This window comes from Chrysemys picta, chromosome 16, assembly GCF_011386835.1.
Source record: "Chrysemys picta bellii isolate R12L10 chromosome 16, ASM1138683v2, whole genome shotgun sequence".
Classification (NCBI taxonomy): domain Eukaryota; kingdom Metazoa; phylum Chordata; order Testudines; family Emydidae; genus Chrysemys; species Chrysemys picta.
Window position 1 is genome coordinate 15714021 of NC_088806.1, and position 25957 is coordinate 15739977.

The following is a 25957-nucleotide window of genomic DNA, read 5'->3' on the forward strand; positions in this document are numbered from 1 at the left end:
AGCATCCTGCAGCAGGTACATTATTGGGGCCAGTGGTGCTTTGGGCTGAGCAGGGAGTCAGTGTGCCAGGCCCTGTACCCACACTGAGACCCCCTCCCCCCCAGGAAGTGGGGAGGGGGGGGATGGAAAGTTGTTCTCTGCATTTTGCAGCTGGACCTACTGAGGTTGGGAGCCAGGGACTGGCCCAGGGTCATACAGAGGACTAGAGCCCGGCTCGATCTGAGTCCTAGCCCGGGGCTTCCTCTCAGATAGGGGGCGGGGGGGGGGGTGTGGCAGCCACCAGCCCCACGGGGCAAAACCAGCCCAGGAGATGACCGAGCAGGCTCCGGCTCCCGGGCAGTGCCAGAGGGGGACCCCCTCCAGCGCCGGGATCAGCGCTTTCCCCCCTGCTATCGGCTCTCCCGGGACACAGGACCAACCCCTCCCGCGCCGGGGGAGCCGCCCCTCCCACCTGATCGGCTTGCTCCGCCCCCACCCTTCCCCCCACCTGCTGGAGCCGCCCCACCTGGGCAACGGGCCCCTCCCCCGACTCCTCCTCCTCCCGCCCGGGGCTGCGCTCCGGCACCTGCTCCGCTCCGCTCTGCTGCGGGATGAGCGCGGCGCCGCAGCCGCCTGTGCTGGGAGCCGGCGGGATGGAGCCGCTGCCGCTGGCCCTGGGGCTGGCCGCGCTGCTGGGTGAGTGAGCCGGGCCGGGCACGGGGGCGCAGCGGGGAGAGCCCGGGGTGTGGAGTCCGCGCGCGGCTGGGAGCCCGGACTCTGCCCCGGGGCAGGGACCGGAGCAGTCCCGGGCGGCGGAGGGGGAGAGGAGCAGGTGCGAGGCGGGGCTCAGCCCCTGGCCCCCAGATCGGGGGGCTCCGCGCCTCCGGGGGTGTCTCGGTGCAGCGCCCGGCGCTTCTGCCCCCCGGCACGGGCTGGCTCCGGGCGCCGCCCCGCTCCGTGCTGGGGTCACCGCTCCCCACCAGGAGCCCCGCAATCCGCCCGGGCAGAACCGACCCATCTCACAAGTTTCCAGCCCCTGGCCGTGAGCGCAGCCTCTCCCCGGGGCAGCTGGGGGCGCTTCCCCAGGCTCCGAGCCAGCCGCGGAGGGACCCCGGCACCCTGGGCAGGTCCGCCTGGCCCCGCTGCTGTGGGGAGAGGGGTTTGTGCCTGGAGGAGCCATCCCTGGACACGGCAGCTCTGGGCCAGCCTGGGCGCCCTCTAGTCTCGTGGCTCTGAGCGGGGCCAGCCCCAGGGGCTTCAGCCTAAAGGCAAAAACCCGGGAGGGCGCCAGTGGTGGGATAATGGATCCCCAGGGACAGCGCCTCCCTGCCCCTAGGCTGTCCGTGTGGGTGGGTTGTGCCCTGAAACGGGACAGTGGGTCCTCGGCGTTTTAAACATCTGGTCTAAAGGTAGTTGGGGATGTTCTCCTTGCCTGGGCAGGAGGACCCAAAATACAGGGGGTAAGGGAAGGGCTGGGTAGCCAAGTTGCTTCCTTACTGAGCATAACTTGTGTGCACGGCATAGCCCGTCCTTACCACCCACCGCCCTGGAAAGGGTTAAACACTCTACCCATGTGCACTGCACACAAGAAGTACAGTGACTTTTGACCCCTACCTGGGTCAAATTGAGACAAGCTTTCATCAAAGGCTCCAAAGTGTTTCTCTGCACAGGCTGTCGAGTTCAGCTTTCTACTCCCAGCTGGGTGTCAAACTTTTTTATTGAAGTCTGCCGTTGTTTGTAATGCGGTGAGTGTGCACCGTCCCTGTTTGTTCTCTGAACTGGATTTGCTCGAACTTTCCAAACACCTTTATGGAAAAAGAGACCAAGCCCCAGAAATATCAACCGGAAAAGAGAATGTTTTGGAAAGTTGTGAGCAACTGAAAACAGGGTTTGAATGAGATCCCTTGGGGAACCTTAACTGTAGTAGTCCTGCAGACCCTCCCTAAATGATAGATTGATTCCAAGCAGGGTTAGGATCTGGTCTGACCTCCTGCATTACCCAGGCCACAGAAGTTCACCCAGGGATTCCTGCATCAAGTCCTGTCTGATTTAGTTGGGGGTTCGCTGTGCTCTGTACTTGGTGTATTTCTAAGGTCCAGTCATGGAGTTATCAAAATGCTTTTCTGTGAAAAGGACTCTGGGTTTGACTGCCAAAGCAGCCTACGTCCCAAATCAACCTGCTTAGGCCGCTGTCACAAACAAGCGTGTTAGATTTGGAAGAACGAGCTGCATTCTAGGCGCGGTCTACGCTAGAAAATTGCATTGGTTTAACCACGTCAGTCAGGGGTATGAAAAAGCCACCCCCCTGCATGGCGTAGTGAAGCTGTTCTAAGTCCCTGTGCGGACAGTGCTATGTTGCCGGACAAGGGATTGTGTATGGTGACAGGAGACCCCCGCCCATCGGCATAGGAACCGCATTGGCATAGGAACCATACACTGAAGTGCTGCAGCACCGCGGCTGTGCTGCTGTCGTGTTTTAAGCATAGACAAGCCCCTAGTCTGCCCGGGGAGCCCACAGCAGATTTGCTGTGAGTGCTCCTGGCTATATCTTATTGCTGGCGATGACGGGCAGACAGAGGCCGTGTCTGCACTACACATGGACGTCGACCTAAGTCACATCAGCATACAGCTGCTGCAGTTATTACATCGCTGGTGCATGTACACGCTAGACTCCTGGTGTCGGTGGTGCACGTCCTCACCAGGAGCGTTTGCGTCAATGCAGAGTGCAGTGCGCTTTACTGACATCGATGTGAGCTGGTCAGGCATGAGGCTCACATCTTTAAGACACAAGGCTGTTCAGGAACCTGCAAGGAGGGACATTCTTTCCTGGTCGGTGAATTACCTTTGGGAATGTTGAAATGCTAATAGTGATCATGGGAGAGCCAGCCTATCCCTTGCTCCCCTGGTTCATGAAGCCGTACACCGGCCATTTCGACAGCACCAAGGAACAATTCAACTACAGGCCCAGCAGGTGCAGAATGACAGTCAAATGTGCCTTTGAGTGTTTGAAGGGTTGCTGCCCAGGGGCCGTAGGTATCATAGGCAGGGGGAGGCTGTGCCTCCTCAGACAGCCTAGCGTGGCCACGTCCGGTGGTTCCCAGTGCTCTCCCCTGGCTGGCCCAGGCTCACTGGGGCTGGCTGGCCCAGGCTGGATGGCCTGCCTCCTGCTCCCGCAGGGACTTAAGGCAGCTGGTGCTGGGGCCACGCTGCTTGGAGCACTGGCACTGGGGATGGCCCGGCTGCCTGGAGCACTGGGGCTGGGGGCGCTGCGGCCACACTGCCCAGCATCCCAGAGCGCCGGGGCTGAGGGCGCAACTCCTCGGCTGGCCGCCCAGCACACCAAAGCTGACCACTACTGACCGGCTGCCGGGGTCACGGTGGGGGTGCTCTGGGCTACTGCGGGGGAGAGGGGCAAAAGGGAGGGGTGGGCAGAACAGGAGGGGTAGGGGGCTAGTCTCCCCCAACAGCTGGGTTCCTGACTGCCCATGTTGCTGGTGTTGTTTACTGACAAGCTTGGACTTCAGTGAGAAAAATATCCCAAAGGTTATAGCTGTCTGCTGTGTTCTGCATAATATCTGTGAAGCTAGGGGGGAAACGTTTCCCCCGGGGTGGAGGTGGAGTGGCTGTCTGCTGAATGTGAACAGCCAGATACAAGGGCTATTAGAAGAGCTCAACATGAAGTGATATGGCTCAGGGAGGCTTTGAAAGACCATTTTAATAGTGTGCCAGAGTAGTGTGTGTGGCTGCAGTGGGCTGTACCTGGCCCTGTTCATTTGCAGCCCGGTATGAATCTTGTAGTAAGTGCTGCGTATGTAGGACTATAACATTGTCAATGCACCTATTAATAATGTCTGTGAATGATGTTATGGGTTCTGTGGCAAAGTGAAGTAACAGGAAATTGGTGAGTGTCAGACTTGCTCAGCATCAGACTGCACATGTTGGGAACTAATAAAGGTTAATTTTGTTCCAAAAATATAATTTTATTCTGTAACATGAACCAGGAAATTTTAAAAAATTACAAATCTTAATCGATGAAGGGGAAAGAACACTCATTCCCATTTCAGGTACACACAAACCAACCGTGGCTTTCACAGGTCAGTGTATGTGACGCTGTGAATGTCTTTAATGTCTCCCAAGGTGGAGTGGCAACAGTAGTGCACTGACCCCTGCTGCCACCTGGACTGTTGGGGGCAGAGGGTATAGGGAGGTCCCGATATTGAATTCTCAGTGGGCTGCAGATGGGGGTGAGCATGGGATTGTTGAACCTGCAAGTCTGCCAGAGACCACAGCATCTCAGTTTGCTGTCTGAGAAGCTCAAGCACCTCCTACTGCACATTCCTCTCCACTCTGGTCCTTCTCCAGGCTGTCTGCAGTGGTGATCCTCCAGGCCCTGTGCTCCTTCTCTGAGGCAGCATTGGTTTGCAGGATCTCCTGGAACACGTCCTCCAGAGTCCTCGTCCTCCTCCTCTTTCAGCACCACATTGTTTGTTGGCCTCCCTGATCTCCTGGTACGCCTGCTGCAGTCCTTGGGTTTCATGCAGTGCTGCTATGGGCCCGTTGTAGCCCTTCTCCTGCCTCCGCCCAGCAATCTGCTCGTAGATGTCCATGTTTCTGTGGCTGGGTCAGAGCTGTATTTGCACAGCCTTTTCTCCCCACAGGCCCAGGAGATCCAATATCTTCCGTCTGCTCCAGGCAGGAGCACGTCTGCAGCGTGTAGCCCGCATGGTCAGCTGGGCAGTTACACTCAACAGTGGAGAAGTGCTAGGTGCTCACCAAGACAAGGAATTTCAAAAATTCACAGGGCTTTAATGGGGAGGGCAGTGGAGTTCACAACGGTGACCAGAGTGGTCACTGCGGGGCATTGTGGGACAGCTTGTTGGAGGCCAGTAACAGTCAATGTAAGTAACAAAGTGTCTACGCTATCACGGTGTTGACCAAACTACATTGACTGTGACTCTCCGCTGCTCTGGGCGGTGATGTTATTAAGTCAGCGTAGCAGGGCACTTATGTCTGTGGGAGCCAAATGTAAGTGTAGACACATGCACAGCGAGGTTGACTTAAACTGCCTTGTGTCCTAACCATATAGTGTAGACCAGGCCACTCAGACCAGGTGGAGGTTGCAGTGATTGATGTCATTTCTGCTGTGCCACTTTTTACGATGCGTTGTTTTTTACCATTGTGGTTCCCACAACCCTCCCTTACCTGGACTGTTCTCTTGTCTTGTCTTGGTTTGGCTTGATCTAATTTAAATGGAAATCTGCTGGATGTAGCATGTGGTTAATCTGGTTATAGGGCATCGCGTAAGTGTGTATGGGCCTTTGTAAATGATTTGTGGTGATATAGCTTATAGAGTCAGTGACAGCGCTAATCCCATTAAAAATGCTACCCTACGGATTCCCAGCCTCGAATCGCTGAAATCACCGAGAGCCGGGAAAGGAAATTCATTTTTAGTAACTGAAAAACAATTGACGCGAATTGTGAAATAACTGCGCACACATCTGGGATGATCACAGCATTGGCAATCTTATTCCATGTGGGCTCGCTGGGGAAACGTGTCCCGCAAGTCTGTCACTGTCCTTCATTTGGCACGATTGGTGAAATCTGTGCGTGTCCTGGAAGGGGCTTTCTATCTCGCTAGTGTAAAGAGGGGAGTTCTCAGCCAGTCCTACCGCCTGCTGGCTTCTTTCCTTCACCCCTTGCCCTCGACACCAGGCCGGTTCCACCAGCTCTCTAGTGTTGTAGGGGCTGGAGGCAGGCTATTTCCTGGACCCAGGCTCATGATTGGTTGTCATAATCTTTCCAGTAATGGTCTGGACCATTGCAATCCTATGACTGTAAAACAGGAGCCAGCCTTCTGATTCTGGGGCAGGTATGCCGTGCAACCCTCCCATGAGGTTTAACGCCATGTGACTGGCCTTTGGTAACTGATGCTGGTCTACCCTACTTTAGCTATAACAGGAAGGACCTTTCTGAGCCTCTCTGGCGCTGGAGGGGGTGCTCTGCTCTCCGGAAGGGACTGAACTGCCCCCAACCGCCTGGCTAGACACATTGTTGCAACACAGAAGAATTGAACAAGAGAATCAGGAAACTCCTCCTGAGAGCCAGCTGCACCAGGCTGTGGAGTCCCCCCTCCCGCAAAGGAAGTGGCAGTAGCTTAGGATGTTAAAAAGACACTGCTGTAAGGAACACGCCTGCACTGGGCCCTGGGGAATGGGAGTGACTGTCTATTTCCAGCTCGAATTTCCATGATCCTGTTGTAACGCTCTGAGGCCCGGCCAGAGCCATCGCACAAAGAGAGTGTGAAGTTCCATAGTTACAAGGGTTAACCCGGGGTGTGTGTGTGTGTGTGTGTGTGACAAAGCAGACTTCATAGCCAGAGCCCTCCGTGGGTTGGGGGTCTAAAATTCCAATGAGTCTTCTCCCTGGCGAAGTCTGATCTGAACTTTCTAGCGAAGGGGCAAGACCCGCATGAGATGTTTGGAGTTGTTTCTGGACCCGCCCTGCAGCTAGCACTGCGCTAGGGACAGAAGCTGGCAGGTGCATCGTCAATGTCGTGGGTTTTCGGCTTCAAATACAAGTCTCTCTAAATGACTCTAAAAAGCACTTTTCAGTCATCTCTAATGTACGCGCAGTCAGATCCCAGAGACACCCAGGCTCTCTCCAGAGGCTGCTGCTTCTTCCAAGAGCCCCTCTCTTCATGGTCTTGTTTGCCAATTGAAGTCAATTACCTGGAAACCAGCTTGACACTGGTTGTAGTACCCGCAAGGCCTGGGATGGAGGCTAGGCAGTGCATTATATCTGCAGTGTATCTGTGCTTAACTGGAGCCTAAATTCCACCCCAATGTAAAAATATTGCACTAAACCAGCATCTTGTGCAATGAATGCCTAGCACAAAGTCATTCCCCACTCCGCCCCCAGCCCTGCCTGGGGCGCTAGGTGCCATAGTAACAAGGGACATTCCTGTAGACTTGCGAATGCTGATTCAAAAGCCTGATCTATAGAAATCTTTCCATTTTTCTTTTAAATTCCCTGGAATGGAAAAAGATTGTGAATTCATCCATCTGCAAAGGTGGAGGGACCAACACCAAAATGGAGTAAGGGAAACGGGCGTCTCTTCTGAAGCTGGCCTGCCTGAGAACCTAGATTCCAGATGAAATAGGCTCCGTACTTCACCAATTTTCTTGTTATGGAAATACAAGGAGAACTCAACAACAGAATTAAACTGTGTGTCAAACTAATTGTCTCTTTCTTCCATTCGGCGCAGCAAGAGTTAACGCAAGTCAGCCAACTTCTATCTAGAGTAGAGAAGTCACATTTTTCATGAGTTTTACTCTCTTGAGTATAAAGCGCCTTCTGCCCCAGGGTCGTGAGAAATGCAGTGGGGGACTTTCTCAACATGCACTGCTCCTAAGGCCAGCTCCTCATATCTCTTCATTTATAAATAGTCACTGCCCACAAACAGCCTAACTTTCTACGCCCCTGAGTCAGGGAAGGGAGGTTCCTGTTAGTGCACGTTCCTTTTCTTAAAGGCTAATATTGGGGTCCGTTCCAGCAAAACATTACTTCGGCCTCCCTCAAAGTCCCTTTTTTGGGGGATTTTTCCCCACTTTGGTCTCCTCTGATGCTTGCTCCTGACCTGTGTGTGTGTACCAGCAAGAGTCCATCATGCTAATACCGGTGCTTCTAGGAGAGTGCTTGTCTCTTGGTTTAATTTCTGTCTCGGTTTCACATCGCGTAATCATCTTAATCCTATAGAGCGAGGTCATCAAAAGAAATCCGTCTTCATCCTTTAATTCCCAAATGTTTAATAGCTTATAGGGTGGAAATCTGATTGGGGGAGTACAGTCCGGAATTAGGAAGCACTGCAGAATGTCAGAAGTCTCATTTCTGTGACCTTTCCAGCTTTATGGGGTGAGGTTTTTGTTGGACCTTGAAATATCCCGACTGGTCTCAGGACCCAAAATCCAAAGCCTGATGTCCCAGTTTAAATCTTGGAGGAGGCTTGCTCCTACCGTTCCGCCAGATGGGGTCAGAGCTGGTTTGTTAACTAATCCTAGTTTCGCTTGCAACTAAATGATACTCCTAGTGTGATATGTTATATAATCCGCACACACGCATCGGTGCAGTTCATCTTCTGGATGCTGGGAACTAACCCGGCCAAACGCTGAAGGGTATTGATCACTGTTGCACTGGCCACTCAAACCCGGACCCTGTAAACCAGGAGTCAATATTGTCAGGCTGTAATGAAACTAATGCCCCTGGCTTTTATTTCATTCTGCTTAACTTGGTAGCTCGTGCACTGTGTCTTTGAGGCTGTTTCTGGCTCTGCACTTTGCCCTGGGCTCCTGAGATCCTCCATATTTACTGGAGCATCGTCGGCAGCGTGTGATGCCAGGGGCCATAGCCGCGGCCTGACGCTATGCTGCATTGTGGGTTTACACGTTCTTCTCTCTTGTCATTTTCAAATCTGCCTGCCTGCCCTGGCATGCAAATGCCCATTTCCATTGGCTGGTGGCATCTACCCTCTGTGCCCTCCCAAGTCTGGTGTCAGTGCCAAGGTGCCGATGCCCTGCAGCTGCCGTGTCAGTACCTAGAGCATGTGCCTTTCCTCTGGGCACGTCGCGGCTTGTTCAAGACAGGTGTCCTCAGTGCTGAGGGCCTGGCCGCCGTCTGCTGAGGGAGGGGGGAGTGACGCTCTTGTCTGAAATGCCAGTGGCTCTGTTTGACTTCCCCCCGCATGCTCACCCCAGGCCAGCTGCAAACTCTGCCACACACCCAGACCCTGAGCGGGTTTGCCCTGCGATGGCACCTCATGCCCCTGGCGGCTGCTGTGGCACTGAGGGCAGGGAGGGGGACTCCTCCATTCTCAGCACTCGCCCAGGCAGCCCGGCGCTGGCAGGGATGGGAGTGGGGGGAGGCTGCTCCCTAGAGCCCCTGCTACCTGCCTTCTCTTCCTCCCTGTTTGACCCTAGAGGGCCTCACAGGCCATGCTGCGCCTGGATGAGTTTGTATTTGTGCACTGGGACTAGGTGCTCTGTCCTACTGAACCACGTGGGGCCCTGGAAACCTACTTTCTGTCAGTGTATGTGGTTATCAGCTGATCTCTGTGGATACGACCCCAGGGCACAAGGAATGCAGGAGGCTGAGGTTGTTGGGGACCTGGCGGTGAGAAGTCTAACCGTAGAGAGTTCAGTCTTAATTCTAGCTTCTCCTGTGGCATTTAGTGCAGCCTCTCCTCTTGTGTCCTAGAGCAATGGCCGGAGCTTCTCTCTGTGCCGTGTGACAGAACTGGCCCTGGCCCCGAGACGTTGAGGATAGTGCATGTGTGACAGCTGCCACCTTGGGGACTGAACCAGAGCTGGAAGAATGAGCCTCTCCGGCTTTATTTAAAGAGCCACGCTCTGTAGCTGCAGCACTCGCATCCCATGTGGATTGGGATTGGGGGGGACACACAACACCCGCTGACCAGCAAGGTACCGTGCACCACCCAGGGGCTGACAGATGCCCGGAGTTCTCGTCATGTCTGTAATTCTGAAAATAAACCCAGCAGAGAGAGACTGAACAGAATCTAGCCAGTGTTAACTGCTGTAAAAACTCTGCCATCCAGTCTAATCCCAGCAAAGCAAACGCCCGCTGCGGGCAGGGGAGGCCCCTGGGGTGAGTGCCTGGGAAGGAAGGAGACCAAGCTGTGCCTCGTTTGTATAGACCTGAATTTTCCAACGTGTTCAGTGATTTGGGGGCTCCAACTTGAAACCCTTGAAAGGGGCCTGGTGTGCAGAGCGTGGGAGCTCAGCACTTCTGGAAAGTCAAGTCCCATCAAGGTGTAAAATTGGGCTGCCAGAATCTCTGGTCACTTGAAAACTTGGGCCATTTGCCTCTTGTGCATAGAGTCAAGTAATATAGCGGTGGGGATTCTGTATACAGTTCAGGCCACGGATGCCCCGTATTGCCACGCACTAATATTGGGTAAATCCGTATCCATGTGTTCTGTTGTTTTGGTTGGAGTAGTCCTGGCTGAGTCCAGCAGGGATTGGAGTTGGCCAACCAAGATGGTACCAGCCGTGCAGCTGGTCAGAGAGACGGATCTCACCAGGGCTTTGCCTGCAGGAGCCCCTCGCTACGACCCTAGGGCTCCCGCTCCACAGGCATTTCTGCTGCAGAGTGCATTGGTGACACTGCCTCTACTGATCTTGCTGCCCCTCCTGGAGGTACCCTGGTCTGGCTCGTTCCAGGCCCTCCGAGGGAGGGCAGAAAGGTCTTGCATGCAGGAGCCCTGCTCAGGCAGCTTGGAGGCCAGGGACCCGAAGAACCGTGGCTGGGAAGGAAGGGTTTGAGGCAAGGCGGAGTGGGATGGGGATTTCTCCTCCCCCTGGCTTAGGTGAATCTGAACTGGGCACTGCAGGTAGAGTTGGTGCCTGGTAAAAAGTATCTGGGGCTCCCAGCAACAGTGGCTGAGTGTGGGGGGGAAGGTGCCGCAGCTGGGAATCTCCCGTCCCGTCCTCCACAGGCAGATCTGTCTCCCTGTCTGGCCCCACTTCCCTCCGGGGGAGAGGAGGAGACCCCCCGCAGAGAGAAATGGGCAGAGCCTTGGTATTAGGAGCTCCTGGGTGCTGAGCACTTGTGAAAATCTGGTGGGACTCTCTGGGCCTCATCTGTGCAATGGGGGTGATGGCTCTTCCCCCTCCCCACCTCGGCCAAGTCTGTTTAGAGTGCAAGTGCCCAGCCCGGTCCCCTGGCGGGGTCTCAGTGTGCTGCTGTAGGGCCCAATAGTACAATGAAAGGGGCACGTGCTGAATTCATGAACGAAACAGGGCTAGATGGGCATCAGCCTTGCTTTAGAAACCCTCGTGTCCGATCTCTGTGCTGTCTGCTCGAGGTGCAGAGAAGGTACCTGTCTACTGTCTGTCTGTCCAGCCTTCACTGAAGGTTTCCCATGGGCCGGGCAGATGCTTAACTTCCCTGGGTAGGCAAACCCTACGAATCAATTCAGACTGAGGTAGTGCGTGCATTTAAAGCAGAATTCCGTGTGGACACTCATTCCAGAAGGAGAGCATCCACACAGGGACGTCATCGGGAATAACTCCCCCGGCAACAAGCCCCACCCCTCTGGGTCTGGAGTACAAACGCACCGGGCATGCCCGGTGTTCTGACTACCTGGAGTTCACTGGAGTCAGCAGTCCAAAGTGTGTTCTGCTGCGCCTCGGACATAATTCACGCTGTGAACTTTTTAAAGCTGTATTGGTTTATATGGGCATAAGCAAATTGTGACGATTGGAGGGTCTGTCATAGCTGGTAGCTGTGAGCCCACAGCTGGATCAGGGTCACCTTCCCTTTTGGGGGAGACAGGAGTGTCTGGCCCAGAGAGGGAAGCCCAGACGGAAGGTGTGGGGGCTGGAGAGTCCGCCCATCTTTTGTAGGGAGGATCTTTCCCAGGAGGAGGGTGAAAAGGCTGCATTTAAAATGCCAGGCCCCTGTCCTGTGAGTCAGGTTTTAAGGGAAAACTGGGGGTCAGATCTCCTGGGGGCGGGGGTGTCCTCCAGCTGACCTGTTGGAAACAGAAAGTGGGGTGTCCAAAGCACTCCATTGAAAGATGTTCTTGCTACGCTTGTAAGGGATAAAACTGTCTCTTCAAGGCAGAAGGAAGAAAAACTTTACCTTATTGTACAAGTATGTGGGGTCCAGCCCAGAGACGTTCCAGAGGGAGGGGCAGAGGGCAGGTATGGTGGCAGTACACCCTTTCCTGGCCAAAGACTCAAACACATGCCTGAATTAGAAGCCTTACCAAAGAGACAGAAGAATCTGCATCAGAGGGCACAGAGAACTGGGAAAATGCAATAGACCCTAAACAAGCCAAATTGAGTGAACAAAGCCTGTCCACCGTAGATTTGCTGTTGACCTTGTCTCTTTTGCTAATTAATCTATGGGATAAAATAAAGGCATTAATGCTAGTGGTAAAGGCTTTAAAGATGTGGGACATACCTGATTTGTGGAAGAAATTGTTGTACATGCTAGGGATGGTGACAAGACAGTCCCACAAGCATGTTACTTTTCAGCCTTTACCTGTAAACAGACTGGAAGCTTGGCACAGCAGCAGAAGCATAACAGGCCCATGCTACTGTGTAGAAGGGGAAACTGAGGCACGCCGCCTCATGGCATTGATGGCTAAATGCCAAGACACCTCCACTTTAAAAGATATTCCTGTGTGCATTCTGTTAGCAATACTACACCCTAACCTGTTTTCAGGCACCCGGGGACCAGGAACCCCAAGGCTTGCTAGAACACTTATGCATGATACCATATGGTTTAAAGGTACTGAATGGGAGTATGGCCAAAGACAAACAGGGGATTTACATGCACTGCCTCCTCCATGGACAGTGTCCAAGTCTCTGGCAGTAAGTTCAGCCACCCATAAGGCTTTATGGAAATATGTTTATGAATTTATTTATATATATATATATATCATAACTAGAATGTTTTATGCTACATATGCCATGTAACATATCTCTGTAAAGGTTATGATCTACTGAATCTACTAATCCTATTTGTAGGCATGTATCATTTTTGTATTCGAAATTATGAATATTGGCTGCATACTTGTTTGATTCTAAGCAGGCTGTAGTGAAGCAGTTGGCCGGCTTCCTGAGCAAAGACTATTCTCAGTAAGTGCCCCATCAAGAAACTCTTAAGTCAACAATGAACTTGGAGACACCAATCCACATCTGGGCTTTCCCAGGAATGTGGCTTGGCTGATAAGGAACACTGTCATGCATGGACATGTGACTTGCCCAGGTGACTCCAAAACTCCATTTTGTAGCTGGACTTTGGCACATGTCTACCCACAAGAGAGAGTCGATTTAAGCCCAGGGGAGACCCCTCCATTTTGTCTTCAGCTGGCTAAAGAGAGGGCCTCTCCACTCCCAAAGATAACTGGAACAAAGGACAGTGACTGCAAGGGGTGTGAGTGATTGCTGGGCTAAAAGGAGATTAGTCTGTAAAAGGAAGCATTCTGGAACTGGTGAGGATTTTATCTGTATTCAGTTTCTTACTGTATTAGACATAGACTTGCGTGTTTTATTTTATTTTGTTTCGTAATTCACTTTGTTCTGTCTGTTACTACTCGGAACCACATAAATCCTACTTTCTGTATTTAATAAAATCACTTTTTACTTATTAATTAACTCAGAGTATATGTTAATACCTGGGTGGGCGAACAGCTGTGCATATCTCTCTGTCAGTGTTATAGAGGGCGAACAATTTGAATTGACCTTGTATAAGCTTTATACAGGGAAAAACGGATTTATTTGGGTTTTAGACCCCATTGGGAGTTGGGCAGCTGAGTGTTAAAGACAGGAACACTTCTGTAAGCTGCTTTCAGTCAAGTCTGCAGCTTTGGGGCAAGTGATTCAGACCCTGGGTCTGTGTTGGAGCGGATGGGCGTGTCTGGCTCAGCAAGACAGGGTGCTGGGGTCCCAGGCTGGCCGGGAAAGCAGGGGCAGGAGTAGTCTTGGCACATCAGTTGGCAGCTCCCAAGGGGGGTTCTGTGAGCTAACCCGTCACACCAATAACCCCTGCAAAGAGCTGCCGGAGGTCCCCCATCACTAGCCCCAAGGGTTCAGACATTGAGTAAGCTCCTCAAAATCACAAGGCTTCAGAAATAACCCTTGAGCGCTGCTTGTCTTTGTGTTGAAGCCTTTAGGGTCATTCACACTTTAAACTTTTCTCTGCAACCATGATATTCCTGTTTGATTAAGGAAAGCCAAGAGTCTCCCCTAATCCCCTGATTCCAGAAGCTGGGGCTCCAAGGAAAAGGCCAGGTGTGGCGAGGCTCCTGATGAAATGGGGAGAGTTGCTGGCGCCGTGGGGTGCTGTGGCTGCTGCTGCCCTGCTGGTTTGGCTGTGTCTGCAATGACCCCTGTTGCTGACACTGTGAAACTGAAACTCTGACCCCTTCCCAGCAGGGACAGTGCCAGGAAGAGGACTTTAAACCAGCAGATGGGCTGGGATGTGAGCAAGGTCAGTGACTCGTCTGGGACATACAACTCCCGGATGTGAATCAACCCTGGGTTCTCACCAGGCCCCCAGCCCTCAGCAGAGAGTGCAGCTAAGGGCTGTGCTGGCAGAGTCCAAGCCTGGACAGTCAGCTCTGCTACTCCCCTTCCAGCCCCGCACTTACAGCCATGGTCAGGCACAGGGAAGGGGAGAGTCAATTGTCCCCTCTCCTGGGAGACAGTAACGCAGTCCTCTGCAGAGAGAGAACCAAAAGGGTTATCTAGCCTAATCCCCTGCCAAGATGCAGGATTTGTTGTGTCTAAAAAGCAAGCCCATGGATGGAGCAAGCCTATCTTTCCAAGCCCCCTCTGAACCCTCAGACGTGAGGGGCAGGGCTGATGGCAGGAGAGAGGTTACCTGTGGGAGGTATTTCGCAGAAAGGAGAGGTTGGCTAGAAGGGAGTGGGGATCTCCAGAACGAAGGGGACGGAATAGTACAGCTAGTATCCAGGGCTATTCCTCCTGCCCTGAGAGGTTTAATAATGCTTCATCATATTTAAATAGCCAGATGTGCCTCCTAGTTAGTGACTGGGCCTATTTCTACCAGTGCCTCGTCAGTACAGTGCTAGGCCTGTGTTACTGGGGCCTTTGTATATCATTAAGCTCATTCAGACTGTAAAGTCTTTGGAGCAGAGATCATCTCACTGTTGTTTGTACAGCCCCTAGCACAATGGGGCGCTCGTTCTGTCAGGGCTTCTACCCACTACCGTGATACGTTACCCTGGAGCTGGGCACACTACGCGTTATCTACTGTCGTATGCAAAATTGTAGGGAGAACTAGCATGTGAGCTGTACTGTGTGCGCATGCTCACAAGGGGTGGAATTAAGGCTCAATACTGGTAAGAGCTGGATGAAACCTTGTTAGGGTGCGTGAACGAGACCATTGGTAAGGGGCCACACCTAAAACAAACCTTCGAAGCATGCCCAGAAACTAGCACCGGGTGAGCGGAGAGTTGGGCTGGGTATTGTGCGCCCAGGAGCAGGGCCGGCTTTAAGCCGATTTCCCCGGAATGGGGCCCCGCGCCTAAGAGGGCCCCGCAACGTCCGGGGCTGCTGGCGGAGGCTTTTCCCCCCTCCCTCCAGCACTTGCGCCGCCATACAGCTGATCAGCACAAGCCTGGGAGGGAGGGGTGAGGAGGAGGAATGCGGCGTGCTTGGGGAAGATGCGGGGCCAGGGCGGGGATTTGGGGAGGGATCCAATGGGGCAGTGAGGGGGCGGGGCTGGGGGGTGGGGCCAGGGCAGGGATTTGGGGAGGGATCCAATGGGGCAGGGAGGGGCTGGGGGGGGGGGCGCGAGACAATTCGTGTCCCGGTGTGGGTCCCCGCACCTGCTAAAGCCGGCCCTGCCCAGGAGAGCAGACGAAAGAGAACTGACAAGAACACCCAGAGGGAGAGGCAAGATAGCCGAGCACGGTGCAGCCCTGGAACAAGCTAGAGAGCTCTTGGCTCTGGTGTTGGCTCAAGAGCCTTGGGGCTGGAGCTACGAAACGGGTCCTCTCGTTCCTGGTTCCTTCTGTATTCGGAGACGCAGGACTTTGTACGTTCCTTGTAAATAAATAAGCTTGCGTCAAAGAAAATACCGGACTCTATCAGATTCTCCTACCAATGAAAAAAGAAGAACAGGAGGACTTGTGGCACCTTAGAGACTAACAAATTTATTAGAGCATAAGCTTTCGTGGACTACAGCCCACGAAAGCTTATGCTCTAATAAATTTGTTAGTCTCTAAGCTGCCACAAGTCCTCCTGTTCTTCTTTTTGCGGATACAGACTAACACGGCTGCTACTCTGAAACTTTCCTACCAATGAGAACGTTTAGGGCCCTTCAATTAGCCGCTTGGGTCACAAAAGGGCCAACAATTGGAATATTTAATACTGCGTTTCCTGGCTTTTGAGTGGCTGACGTTCCGTTCGAGTCTCTCTTGGCCTGGATTTAATAAGATTTTTTCCAGCGTATCAGAGGCAGGAGTGGAGGTGAGGGATTCTTTGCAGCTGTGGCGGGCGGCTGGAGCTCTGAGGGGAGCGTGAGATCAGTCCTTGGCTACCAAGGCTTCAGTTTGTTTTTTGTTAGATGTGCAAACCCTGGTGGGGGAGCGTGAGCGGCAGCATGGGAGTTCTTTGCTTGTCGCTGCCTCTACCCTGCGCCGGTCTGCAAACGTGACACTGTAGCCAGTAGAGCGAGTCTCTAGGATTCCCTCCTGGCTCCTCGGCCAGAGGGACTGCCACTACCACCACCACAGACCTAGATGAAGGGCTGGGGACTCCCTGTGGAATTGGTGGGGCTGCGAAGCATTTCTTAACCTACATCCATGGAACACCCTGAGCCCTCAGTGAGGCTGGGGGGAGCTGAGCTCAGCAGAGTAGGGCTGCAGTCCTGGGAACTGCTCTGCCCCCCAAATTCCTCTTCCACTCAAGCATAGTGGGAAGCCCACCAGAAAGATAAGGAGGGTGAGATGGGGAGGAGAGGCAGGCTGGGGGAATGGAGGGAACTCAGGAGAGTTGGGGCACATGAGGCATAGGAGCAGAGAAGGCTGTGACTGTTGTGAGGGGACCAGGGCCTGGTCTCTCTCAGGGTAGCAAGTGGTTTTTGCATTGCTTTTTGAGCAGGTAGGTCTTGGAACTAGGCCTGCTCTTTCTGAAGTCTTTGACAAAACTCCTGTTGCCTTCGCTTGGAGCAGGGTTGGCCCCTAGAAGTCCATGGGGAAGGAAAAAATCCTGCTCTGGCTTTATGTGGCCATCTCCAGCATGCAAAGCTACTCCTGAACACCAGCGTTCTGCCCAGATAACATTGGGAACCCGCCGTGCATAGGTGCGAACGACAGGAGGGGATGGCAACCTTCTGGTTCTGGAGCTGCTAAATCCCACACTGGGCATTGTTCCTGGCTTTTCTGTGAAACCAGGACAGCTAAAAACTTACACTTTGTTGAAAACAAAAACCAAGAGTCTTTCATCATCCCCAGACTCCAGGAGCTGGGGCTTGGGGAAAACCTTGGCTGTTGTGAGACGTGGCACCACTGAAAGGCAAGGGAGAATCTCTTGACAAGTAGCTCACATTTTAGGACTGTCCCTCTTTGAAAGAGAGAGCGAGAACAATCTTCAGCAGCTGATCTGGCCCCTTTAACGCAGAGGCAGTTTGGGGACTTGCAGGCTGCTTCCTCTTGTGAAGGATAAAGTGTCCATATGGTCACAAGGAAAAACAAAGTGAGATCAGGGTGGTCAACTGAGGCTAATGCGAGGCTAATGTCATCTTACTGTGTCAGGCGAGAGGCAGTGTCCGGGCAGCACCTGTTCCTGCTTTCAAGGAGAGCTGTTTCCCCAATGTTCCTATGGAGCCCAGCAAGGTGCCCGCAGTAGCTGCGGTTGAGGGATCCGGCTGGTTAGCTCTGCAATCCTCCCTGGATTTATTCTGGATGCTGGAATGAGGTTTGAGAGACTCTAATATCCTTAACGACAGAACCTCGGCTAAAACCTCAGTGCTCAGAAAGGCACAACACGCAGCTGGAGAACGGCATGTGACCTGCTTGGCAGCTGCCTCCTCCGAAGAAATCATTAATCCTGTGTACCTGCCTCCCTCCTAGGGTGATCAGATGTCCCGATTTTATAGGGACAGTCCCGATTTCTGGAGCTTTTTCTTATATGGGCTCCTATTACCCCCCACCCCCGTCCCGATTTTTCACACTTGCTGTCTGGTCACCCTATCCCTCCACCAAAGTAATGAGAGATGCTGGGGTCACTGGGCAGGGCACGGTGGGGCTGAGGGGCATGTGCATTTGGGCCCCTCTGTGTAAATCAGTAATTCAGGGGGTAACGGTTGTTTAAAGAGAAAGCGTTGCCCATCTGGCAGATGGGGCTGAGGCAGGAGATTCCCTTAGCCGGCCAGGTGCTGACATCTGGATCAAGCCGTGCTGCTCTTCAGCACGTCAGCGCAAAGACCACGCAGGTGGGGAGCGCATTAGCTCTGCCGCCAGCGGCTGCTGCTTTATATTTGCCCAGTAAATCTGCGGCTGTTTACAGCAACAGGGTGGAGCAGGTTTCCGATGGGTTTGATGTTTTGTACCGTCCGCCTTCCTGCGTCAGTCCTAGAGCCCTCTGCGCCGGAAGGGGCCCCGGTGGCTCAGCAGTTCCTGCCCTCTCCCCTGGAGTTGTGGCAGGGGTGAGTTTTCATTCTCCCTCAACCAGGCGAGTTCGGCTGGGTGATTTGCAGCCCCCGGGACGTGCTGTGCCCCCTCCCCAACGCTCAGCAGTGAGCAGTTGGATCAGACCCCGGGAACGGAAATCCTATTGGACAGGGCAAAGCTCTGGTTGGAAAGTGCTTTGGGCAAGCCAGGGGTTTCTCCATGTATGTCCCGTCGCAAATCGGGCCTTCTGCATCTTAGCCCAACCTTCACCAGCGAACAGCCTTAGGGACCTGGCTCTGGGTCTCGCCACCTGTTGTCGTGTCCTGTGTCAATGCACCAGCAACGCCAAAACTCAAGGGCTCAGCTTTTTCTCAGATGCATCAAACTCTTTCCTGGGCTCCCCCGTCTAGCGAGCCCTCCCCCCCCGGGACGGAGGTGATAAATCCAGAGCAGCGATGAGGGGACGTGCTCTGGGTCAGAAGTCTCGGAGCAATCGCTGTGTGCAGGCTCTTGCCATCATGTCACTAGTACTTCAGCATCCCCAACCTTGCTGAGAAACAAGTGATTCTGGCTCTTTGGGGGTGGGAGGCTGCCTTTCCCGAGCCCTACGTACCGGCGTCCTCCCAGAAGAGCAACGGGACACGCTCCAGTGTCCTGCCAAGTGTAGGATTGCTCTCTGAGCTTTGCTCTCTGAGCTTTGGCTGTTGTTTAATGTCGAGCAGTGAAGGGTCATTGATTCCCTGCTGGCTTTCCCAGAGCTGCCCCGATACCTACCCTACATTGTCCTGTATTTCATTTCATCCCTGGATACCTTGTTCTATCACACACAATTCCTCTCCCCCGGGGCGTACGGGATTACTGTCAGGAGTCTGGAGGTGAGCTGCGGGCAGCCCGCTCTTGATGTGGGAACCAGGAGGGCAATTTACCAAGGAACGTCAGGCGGCTGAGACACGAGACTCTAGTCAGATGTGACGTTACTGAAATAGCCCAGCATTGCAAGTTACCGGCAGAGGCACAGTGGTGATTGCTCCACAGGGCTAAAGTCTTTCTGGAAATACCCTCTGTGATTTCCATTGGCTGTAGGGTGTGATTCACCCTTACGGGGTGGGCTTGCTCCTGGTCACCATCTATAAGAAGGTGGCTATTTTCACTGATGGCAGGACGGACTATGGAGGTGTGGATTGTAGAGCGCGCCAGCGTGGTGCAATCTAACCGCCCCGCGTGGTGCGGACTAAAAGGGCCCCAGTTGGCGTGAAGCTGAGAGAGGTGGCTTTAACGCAGACCTGGGTACCTTTCGGTTTGTGCCAGCAGCATGCACGCGGGGCAGCTCGAGTGCCACATTTTGGTGCGCTCTGTAATGGACACCCCGTTGTCGTGCTGTGGCATCGTATAGACTGGCCCTGTGTTAATGTGAAACAATTTCGTCACAAGGTCTTAATTAAAAGATCAAAAACAAAAGTGGGGACTCTGATGGAAGGAGGAAGAATACGTCTCTTATTGGAAGGGCGACAGGCAGGTGCCGGAGGATGGAGTGGGTGGCAGTCTGGACGCTGTGTGCTCGCTTAACCTTACTTTGTTCTTGTGTGCAGCTTTGTTGCACTGCTTTAAAGTAAACACAGATTTTGTTGTTTTAAGCCACCATGCTTCTGATCAGGAGCCTCAAGTGGGAGGAGATCGGGCGTGTCCTGCCTTCCGCTGGAATCCCCAACAGGACAGAGTCCTGCTTCTGTCCTAGGACGAGTTCCGCTGTCAGATCAGTGATCTAAAGGGCACGCCACTGTTACAGACCACCTGCTGAGCACAGTCCAGCCCTTCCCTGCTCCCTCTTCACTTGCTGTTCACACCCTGCACACCAGCCACTGTTTGCAGTCTCCCCCCGCCCCCCATCTGTCTGCTCAACCCAGGTGCCGGGATTCAGGTTTAAATCCCACCACTCCCCTTACTCCTTTTGCTGAATTCCAGCCAACTTGCCCAGGCTTTCCTGCTACTGAGGACCTCCCCCAGGTTTCCGTACTGAACGTGGCCATCCCAGAGTGGTGTCCCCAGAGAGACTCCCTCTGTTTGCCTCTGCCTATGCAGCCCAGAATCTCACTGACCCTTTTCCCTGCTGTGTTACATTCCAAGCTCATACCAACTTGCTGTCTGCTGCTGCCCCTAAGCCTCTTCCAGTTTTGTTGTTAACTTCTCCCTTCCCCTGAATATCTGTCGTGGCTGATTTTCTCCTCCAATGTGTTAGCTCGACTGACTCCATCTGGAATTTCTCTGGTGCCTCCCCAAGTTTCTACCCTGTCTAGGTCCCTTGGTGTTCTTTCTGTCCCTCACTGGCACCCAACCCCTCCCAGTGGAGCGTTGTGTGTGGACTTCGTTATTAGGCGCTCTCCTCCGTGCTCTTCCAGACTCCGAATAAACATGTTAAAAATATAGAGCTGGATGTTGCCAAGTGACCCCATTCATCACATTATTATTTAATAACAATTCTAATACCTAGCTCTTCGATAGCACTTTTTAGAAGCAGATCTCCAAGTGCTCAACAATTCTTTACTGCCTTCTATTGCGGTAATGCCCTGGAGAGCCGGGCACAGCTCGGGCACTAGGCGCTGTACAAACAGAATGAAAAGCTGTTCCCTGCCCCAGCGAGCTCACAGCCCCATAGCATTCGTGAGTTTTCCTTCCACCTTGTCTCACTAAGGGCTGTCCTGACAGGACTTGTACTGCAACCACAAGGCAGGTGTTTTGTAGAGGCTGGGGGAGAGGTTTGAGAATCGGGCGGTACAACCTCTTCCTCGTAACGCTTAATTATTTTCAATAGGTATTGAAATGTCTGTTGATAATTGTGACCCTGTGTTTTGGGGGTGTGATGGGGTGTCCGCCCCACACAAGGCCTAAGGGGTTAAGGGATCCAGGTGGGCCAATTACCCTCTAGGCTGCACCTGGAGGAGGAGCCAAGGAGCAATGAGGACTAATTAAAGATGAGGCTCAGCTGCCCAGGGATAGGAGGGGCCTGTAGAAAGCCCAGTAGCAAAGAGCAGAAGAGGGCTGCAGAGAGAGAGGCTGCAGGCACACTCAGGGTGAGCGAAGACAAGGTGGGAGGTAGCCCAGGGATACAGCAGTAAGGGTCAGGACTGTGCAGAGCGTGACTGCTTGTTGTAGGATCCCTGGGCTGGAGAAGGTCTGGGTTCCCCTTCCAGACACTGCACTGCGATGCCATTAAGGGGCAGGGCAAGGAAAAACGGCCTGGGACAGTGGGTCCTAAGAGACTTTGACACCCTGGAAGGAGTGACCAGGCCGGAGGGCCAAGCCACGAAGCGGGAGCCGTTGAGTCCCGAGAGAGCGAGACTCGGAGTGACCGAGAGCAGCTGCAGGAAGGGGTGTCGGCCTGGCGGAGCTAATCCCCAAACCTGGCCAGAAGGAGGCGCTCCAGCGGTGAGTAGAGCTCCCTGTGACGGGAGGGTAAATCAGGCTGAACGTAACTAGCCTCGGCAGAGTAGGGCATGTTTGCTAAGGCTCCAGGAAACGACTGGAAGCAGCCAAGTTCTAAACACGTGGTCTGGGCATGGGCAGTAGAAAATTCTACAGTTCCGACTGCACAGTCATCCTCAAACACTCGTACAGGTTTCCTGGCTCTTCGAGGCAGCCTTATAGGGAGACAAGCTCTCTGCCTCGAAGCGGTGACCGTCCTGATGGCACACGCCGGTAGATGCGGGGGAAGGCGGCAGGCGTTAAACATAAAGCACAAGTGAGGCCTGCACTGAGCGGATTGTGACCCGTGATGTCTCAGTGGGGCAGAGCAGGAAGGGAGGGCTGGTTGTGGTCCATTGCTGGGTATCTGTAGCATTGCACTGTCAGTTGCAACCCGTGCTTGATCCAGGTCACAGACCTTTTCAGCTGCACCGGCCAAGTTCTGAAGGTGGCGGCAGTGCTTATCGCATCGTGCGAGGATTGAAGGTGGATTAGCAGTCCCGGTTCTCCGGGAAGGTTCCAGGCGTGTGTAAGTGCCCTGAGGGGATTAAGGCACCTACAGAAGCTTGCGTTTGGACGAGCGAGGTGCCCACGCCAGTCTACGGAAGGAGGCAGCTTGGAGAACCTGGTGCTGTCGGTCACTTGTGTGCACAGAGCACTCTCACGAGGGCGGGGGTGACGCTGCTGCATGTTGATTGGAGCACAGTGACTCTGGGTTGAGACTACGACAACACAATAGAGAGGGAGAGCGGCAGCTCCGTGCCGCCGTGTGCTGAAATGTAACCCAGCCGGCTGCGTGGCCGCTGAGCAGAGGGCCAGGCGGGCTGTGAACTTTGCACGGCAGAGAGGATGTGTTGGGCGGTTAGACTGCTCTCAGGGGGTTATGCGTATGGAATATTGGAGTAATGGCAGGAGTTACATGCTAGATGGACGGGGGACTTGTGCTTCTGTCACATGAGATGAGGGCAGTGATGCAGACCTAGTTGAAACTGGCTTGGCTCGGGTTCAAAGGGGTGTGGCTGGGGGGTGCTGGCTGATGCCTTCCAAAGCATTCGTGTGGACTTGAACAGGGCCTAGCTGGTCGAATTGAAATCTCAACTCAACCAGTGTTCGAGGCTACTAGGTTTTTAGGAGGTGTTAGTTAGAATGTGTTAGCCAACACCTCTCACCTGCACACCTTAGAGCTTTGTGTCATGTTAGCTGATTAACCAGTTGGAAGATGACTTGCATGGCTATTACTTGTGCTGTGAACGGCTTCCATGCTTAGGTCATTCTAAGAACCATGAAGGTGCTGTGATGGATCTGCTAAGCAGGGAGCTACAACTCCCATCAGAGCCCCTCTCTCCTACGGCACAGCCCCTTCATCCTGTCCAGGTAGGGGAAAGGCCCTGAACCAGGGAGTGGCCAGTCAGGCTCTGTGGGGAAGTTGCGGCCGCAGGGCGAGCCAGGTGCTGGAGAGAAGCCTTGGGCAGAGTGGAAGGTCAGGAACTGTGCACAGAGCCATATGTGGAACAGCCCATGACTGCCGGACATCGCAGCTGGGTGCAGGTCTGAGTGGGACTTACGGGGGAGCAGCAGCAGCTGGGCTGGGAGCCAATGCAGAGGGGCTCCAATGAGAGACAGTAACTGAGCCTGGCCTGGGAACCTACAAAATTTGCTTGACTAGAGACTGGGCTAGAAAGGGCACCCCCGGCACTGGGTCTGCAGAGCCCTGACTCTGGATGGGACTGCCCCAGGGCCCGAACAGGAACCGCTGTGGTTCACTTTGAACTGTGACTGTCTACACCTCTGTACCCAGCGTATCTGCCGCCTTCCCCTTTCCTGCCAGCTGTAGGGAAACCCTTTCCCTTTGCCGTGCGTCTGAGTGGTTACTGGGGCCGCCAGGGCTTAGTCCCTACAAGGCCTAGCTGCTGGAGCAACCTGGCACGCTACTGGCACCTGCGGGGTTTGTTGTGCTCATGAACTGAGCAGCCCCAGTTAGACTGCGTGAGTGAATAATTCATGCTTTGCAGATGGATGGGATTGTGTTATAATAGCCCAGATCATTCACACTGCTGGTCAGTGCCTCACCTGGGGTCCCTGTTGCTCCCTGGCTGGCTGGCCGGTATTGCTAACAGCACAGCGTGAACCAGGAATTTCACAGTTGCGTAATCAGTTCTGGGAATACTTGGGCACTGGGGTATTCGTGCCGCTGCAGCGCCAAAGTTCCTGCGAAGGGAACACGCAAGTGCAGACCTGGCCAAATCACAAATTTAGGGTTACCATATTTCAACAATCAAAAAAGAGGACGGGAGGAGCCCCGCCCCTGTCCTAGCCCCGCCCCCGTCCTGTCCTAGCCCCGCCCCTGCCCCTTCCACTCCCTCCCACTTCCTGCCCCCTCAGAACCCCCAACCCTCCCCCCCACTCCTTGTCCCCTGACTGCCCCCCAGGACTCCACCCCCTCCCTAAGCCTCCCTGCCTCTTGTCCCCTGACTGCCTCCTCCTGAGACCTTCCCCACATCCTAACTGGCCCCCTAGGACCCTACCCCCTACCTGTCCCCTGACTGCCCCAACCCTTATCCACACCCCCACCCCCTGACAGCCCCCCCCCCCCAGAACTCCTGACCCATCTAAACCCCTCTGCTCCCTGTCCCCTGACTGCCCCCTCCTGGGACCCCTGCTCCTAACTGCCCTCCAGAACCCCACCCCCTACCTAAGTCTCCCTGTTCCTTATCCCCTAACTGCCCCTTCCTAAGACCCCTCTCCCTAACTGCCCCCCAGGACCCTACCCCCTACCTGTACCCTGACTGCCCAAAACCTTATCCACCCTCCCCCAGAAAGCCCGCCCCGAACTCCTGACCCCCACCCCCGCTCCTTGTCCCCTGACTGCCCCCTCCTGGGACCCCTGCTCCTAACTGCCCTCCAGAACCCCACCCCCTACCTAAGCCTCCCTGTTCCTTGTCCCCTAACTGCCCCCTCCTGAGACTCCCCCACCTGTACCCTGACTGCCCAAAAGCTTACACCCCCAACCCCCAGACAGCCCCCCCCAGAACTCCCAAACACCCCCCCCGCTCCTTGTCCCCTAACTGCCTCCTCCTGAGACCCCCCCACCTGTACCCTGACTGCCCAAAACCTTACACCCCCAACCCCCAGACAGCCCCCCCAGAACTCCCAAACACCCCCCCCCCGCTCCTTGTCCCCTAACTGCCCCCTCCTGAGACCCCCCCACCTGTACTCTGCCCAAAACCTTACACCCCCAGACAGCCCCCCCCGAACTCCCTGACCCATCCAACCCTCCCCCCTGCTCCCTGTCTCTTGATTACCCCCCCCCCCCAGAACCTCCCTGCCGCTTCTCTGGCCCCCTGCCCCCTTACTGTGCTGCAGAGCAGCGCGCTCGGCAGCGGGGGAGGGCAGCAGGGTCGGAGCTCCAGACGAGCAGCCGGCGATCTGTGAATGCAGGGCGGGGGGAGGGAGAGAGAGGAGGGGAGTGGTGTCAAGTTTCAGGAGAGAGGAGGGGGGAAGTGAAGGAAGGGCTCTGGCTCTGGCTGTTGGAGCACCGGCTGCTTTGTAAGCGCGCGCACGCTCTGCATGGGGGGGGAGGAGGGGAAGTCCGGACATTGACAAATTCCCCCCGGACGCTATTTTTAACCCGAAAAAGCCGGACATGTCCGGGGGAATCCGGACGAATGGTAACCCTAACAAATTTGAATCCCTTGTGACAACTAACCCCGCTCCTTGGCTGTAACCAGGCTAGGTCAGCGTCGCATGGCAGCCATGGGACAGTCATAGGTTCCAAGGCCAGAAGGGACCACTGTGGTCATCTAGCCTGACCTCCTGGATAGCACCCACCAGAGACCTGCCCCCAGATAGTTCCTTTAGAACTGGAGCAGAGCTTTTAGAATAACGTCCAATCCTGATTTAACAGTGGCTGTGATCAGGGCTGGCTGTTTTATTTAAAGATCTGTTCTCGTTCAAAAGAAATGATTGTGGGGCAGGTGTCTGGCCTGTGTTCTGCAAGAGGCCAGGCTCTGATCGCAATGGTCCCTTCCAGCCTTGGGATCTGGGACTGTCCCTTGGCTGCCATGAGACCATTGCTAAGTGTACGTATCGTCAGCAGCTGGAACATGACGACTCCACCATCACGATGGAAATCGGCCAGGGCCTGTGCCGTGAGTGAGGCAATCTGTTCACAAACACCCGTCCCCTTTGAACTCCATCCTGGGCCTCTCCTGCCGGGTAGCTATAAAATACATGCAGTGGTGCTCTCATAGCATCCAGAGGGCTCACTATACAAGAAGACAGGTCTTTGTTAAGCCTCTCTTTCCCCCCACCTCCCCACACAGACACATCTCTGGCCAGTACTGTATTGCCTCTGAA

The 25957-nt window shown here is 54.3% G+C and overlaps 1 protein-coding gene across 1 annotated transcript in view; it reads left to right on the forward strand.

Moving 5' to 3' along the window:
* The first annotated feature begins 474 nt into the window (after positions 1–474).
* The window catches only part of ESAM (endothelial cell adhesion molecule), a 92471-nt gene continuing 66988 nt past the window's right edge, over positions 475–25957 (forward strand). The window contains exon 1 of the mRNA XM_008171090.4: positions 475–675. Within this exon, the coding sequence (XP_008169312.2) occupies positions 591–675 (85 nt within the window). The 5' untranslated portion in view covers positions 475–590. The remainder of the gene's footprint in view (positions 676–25957) is intronic.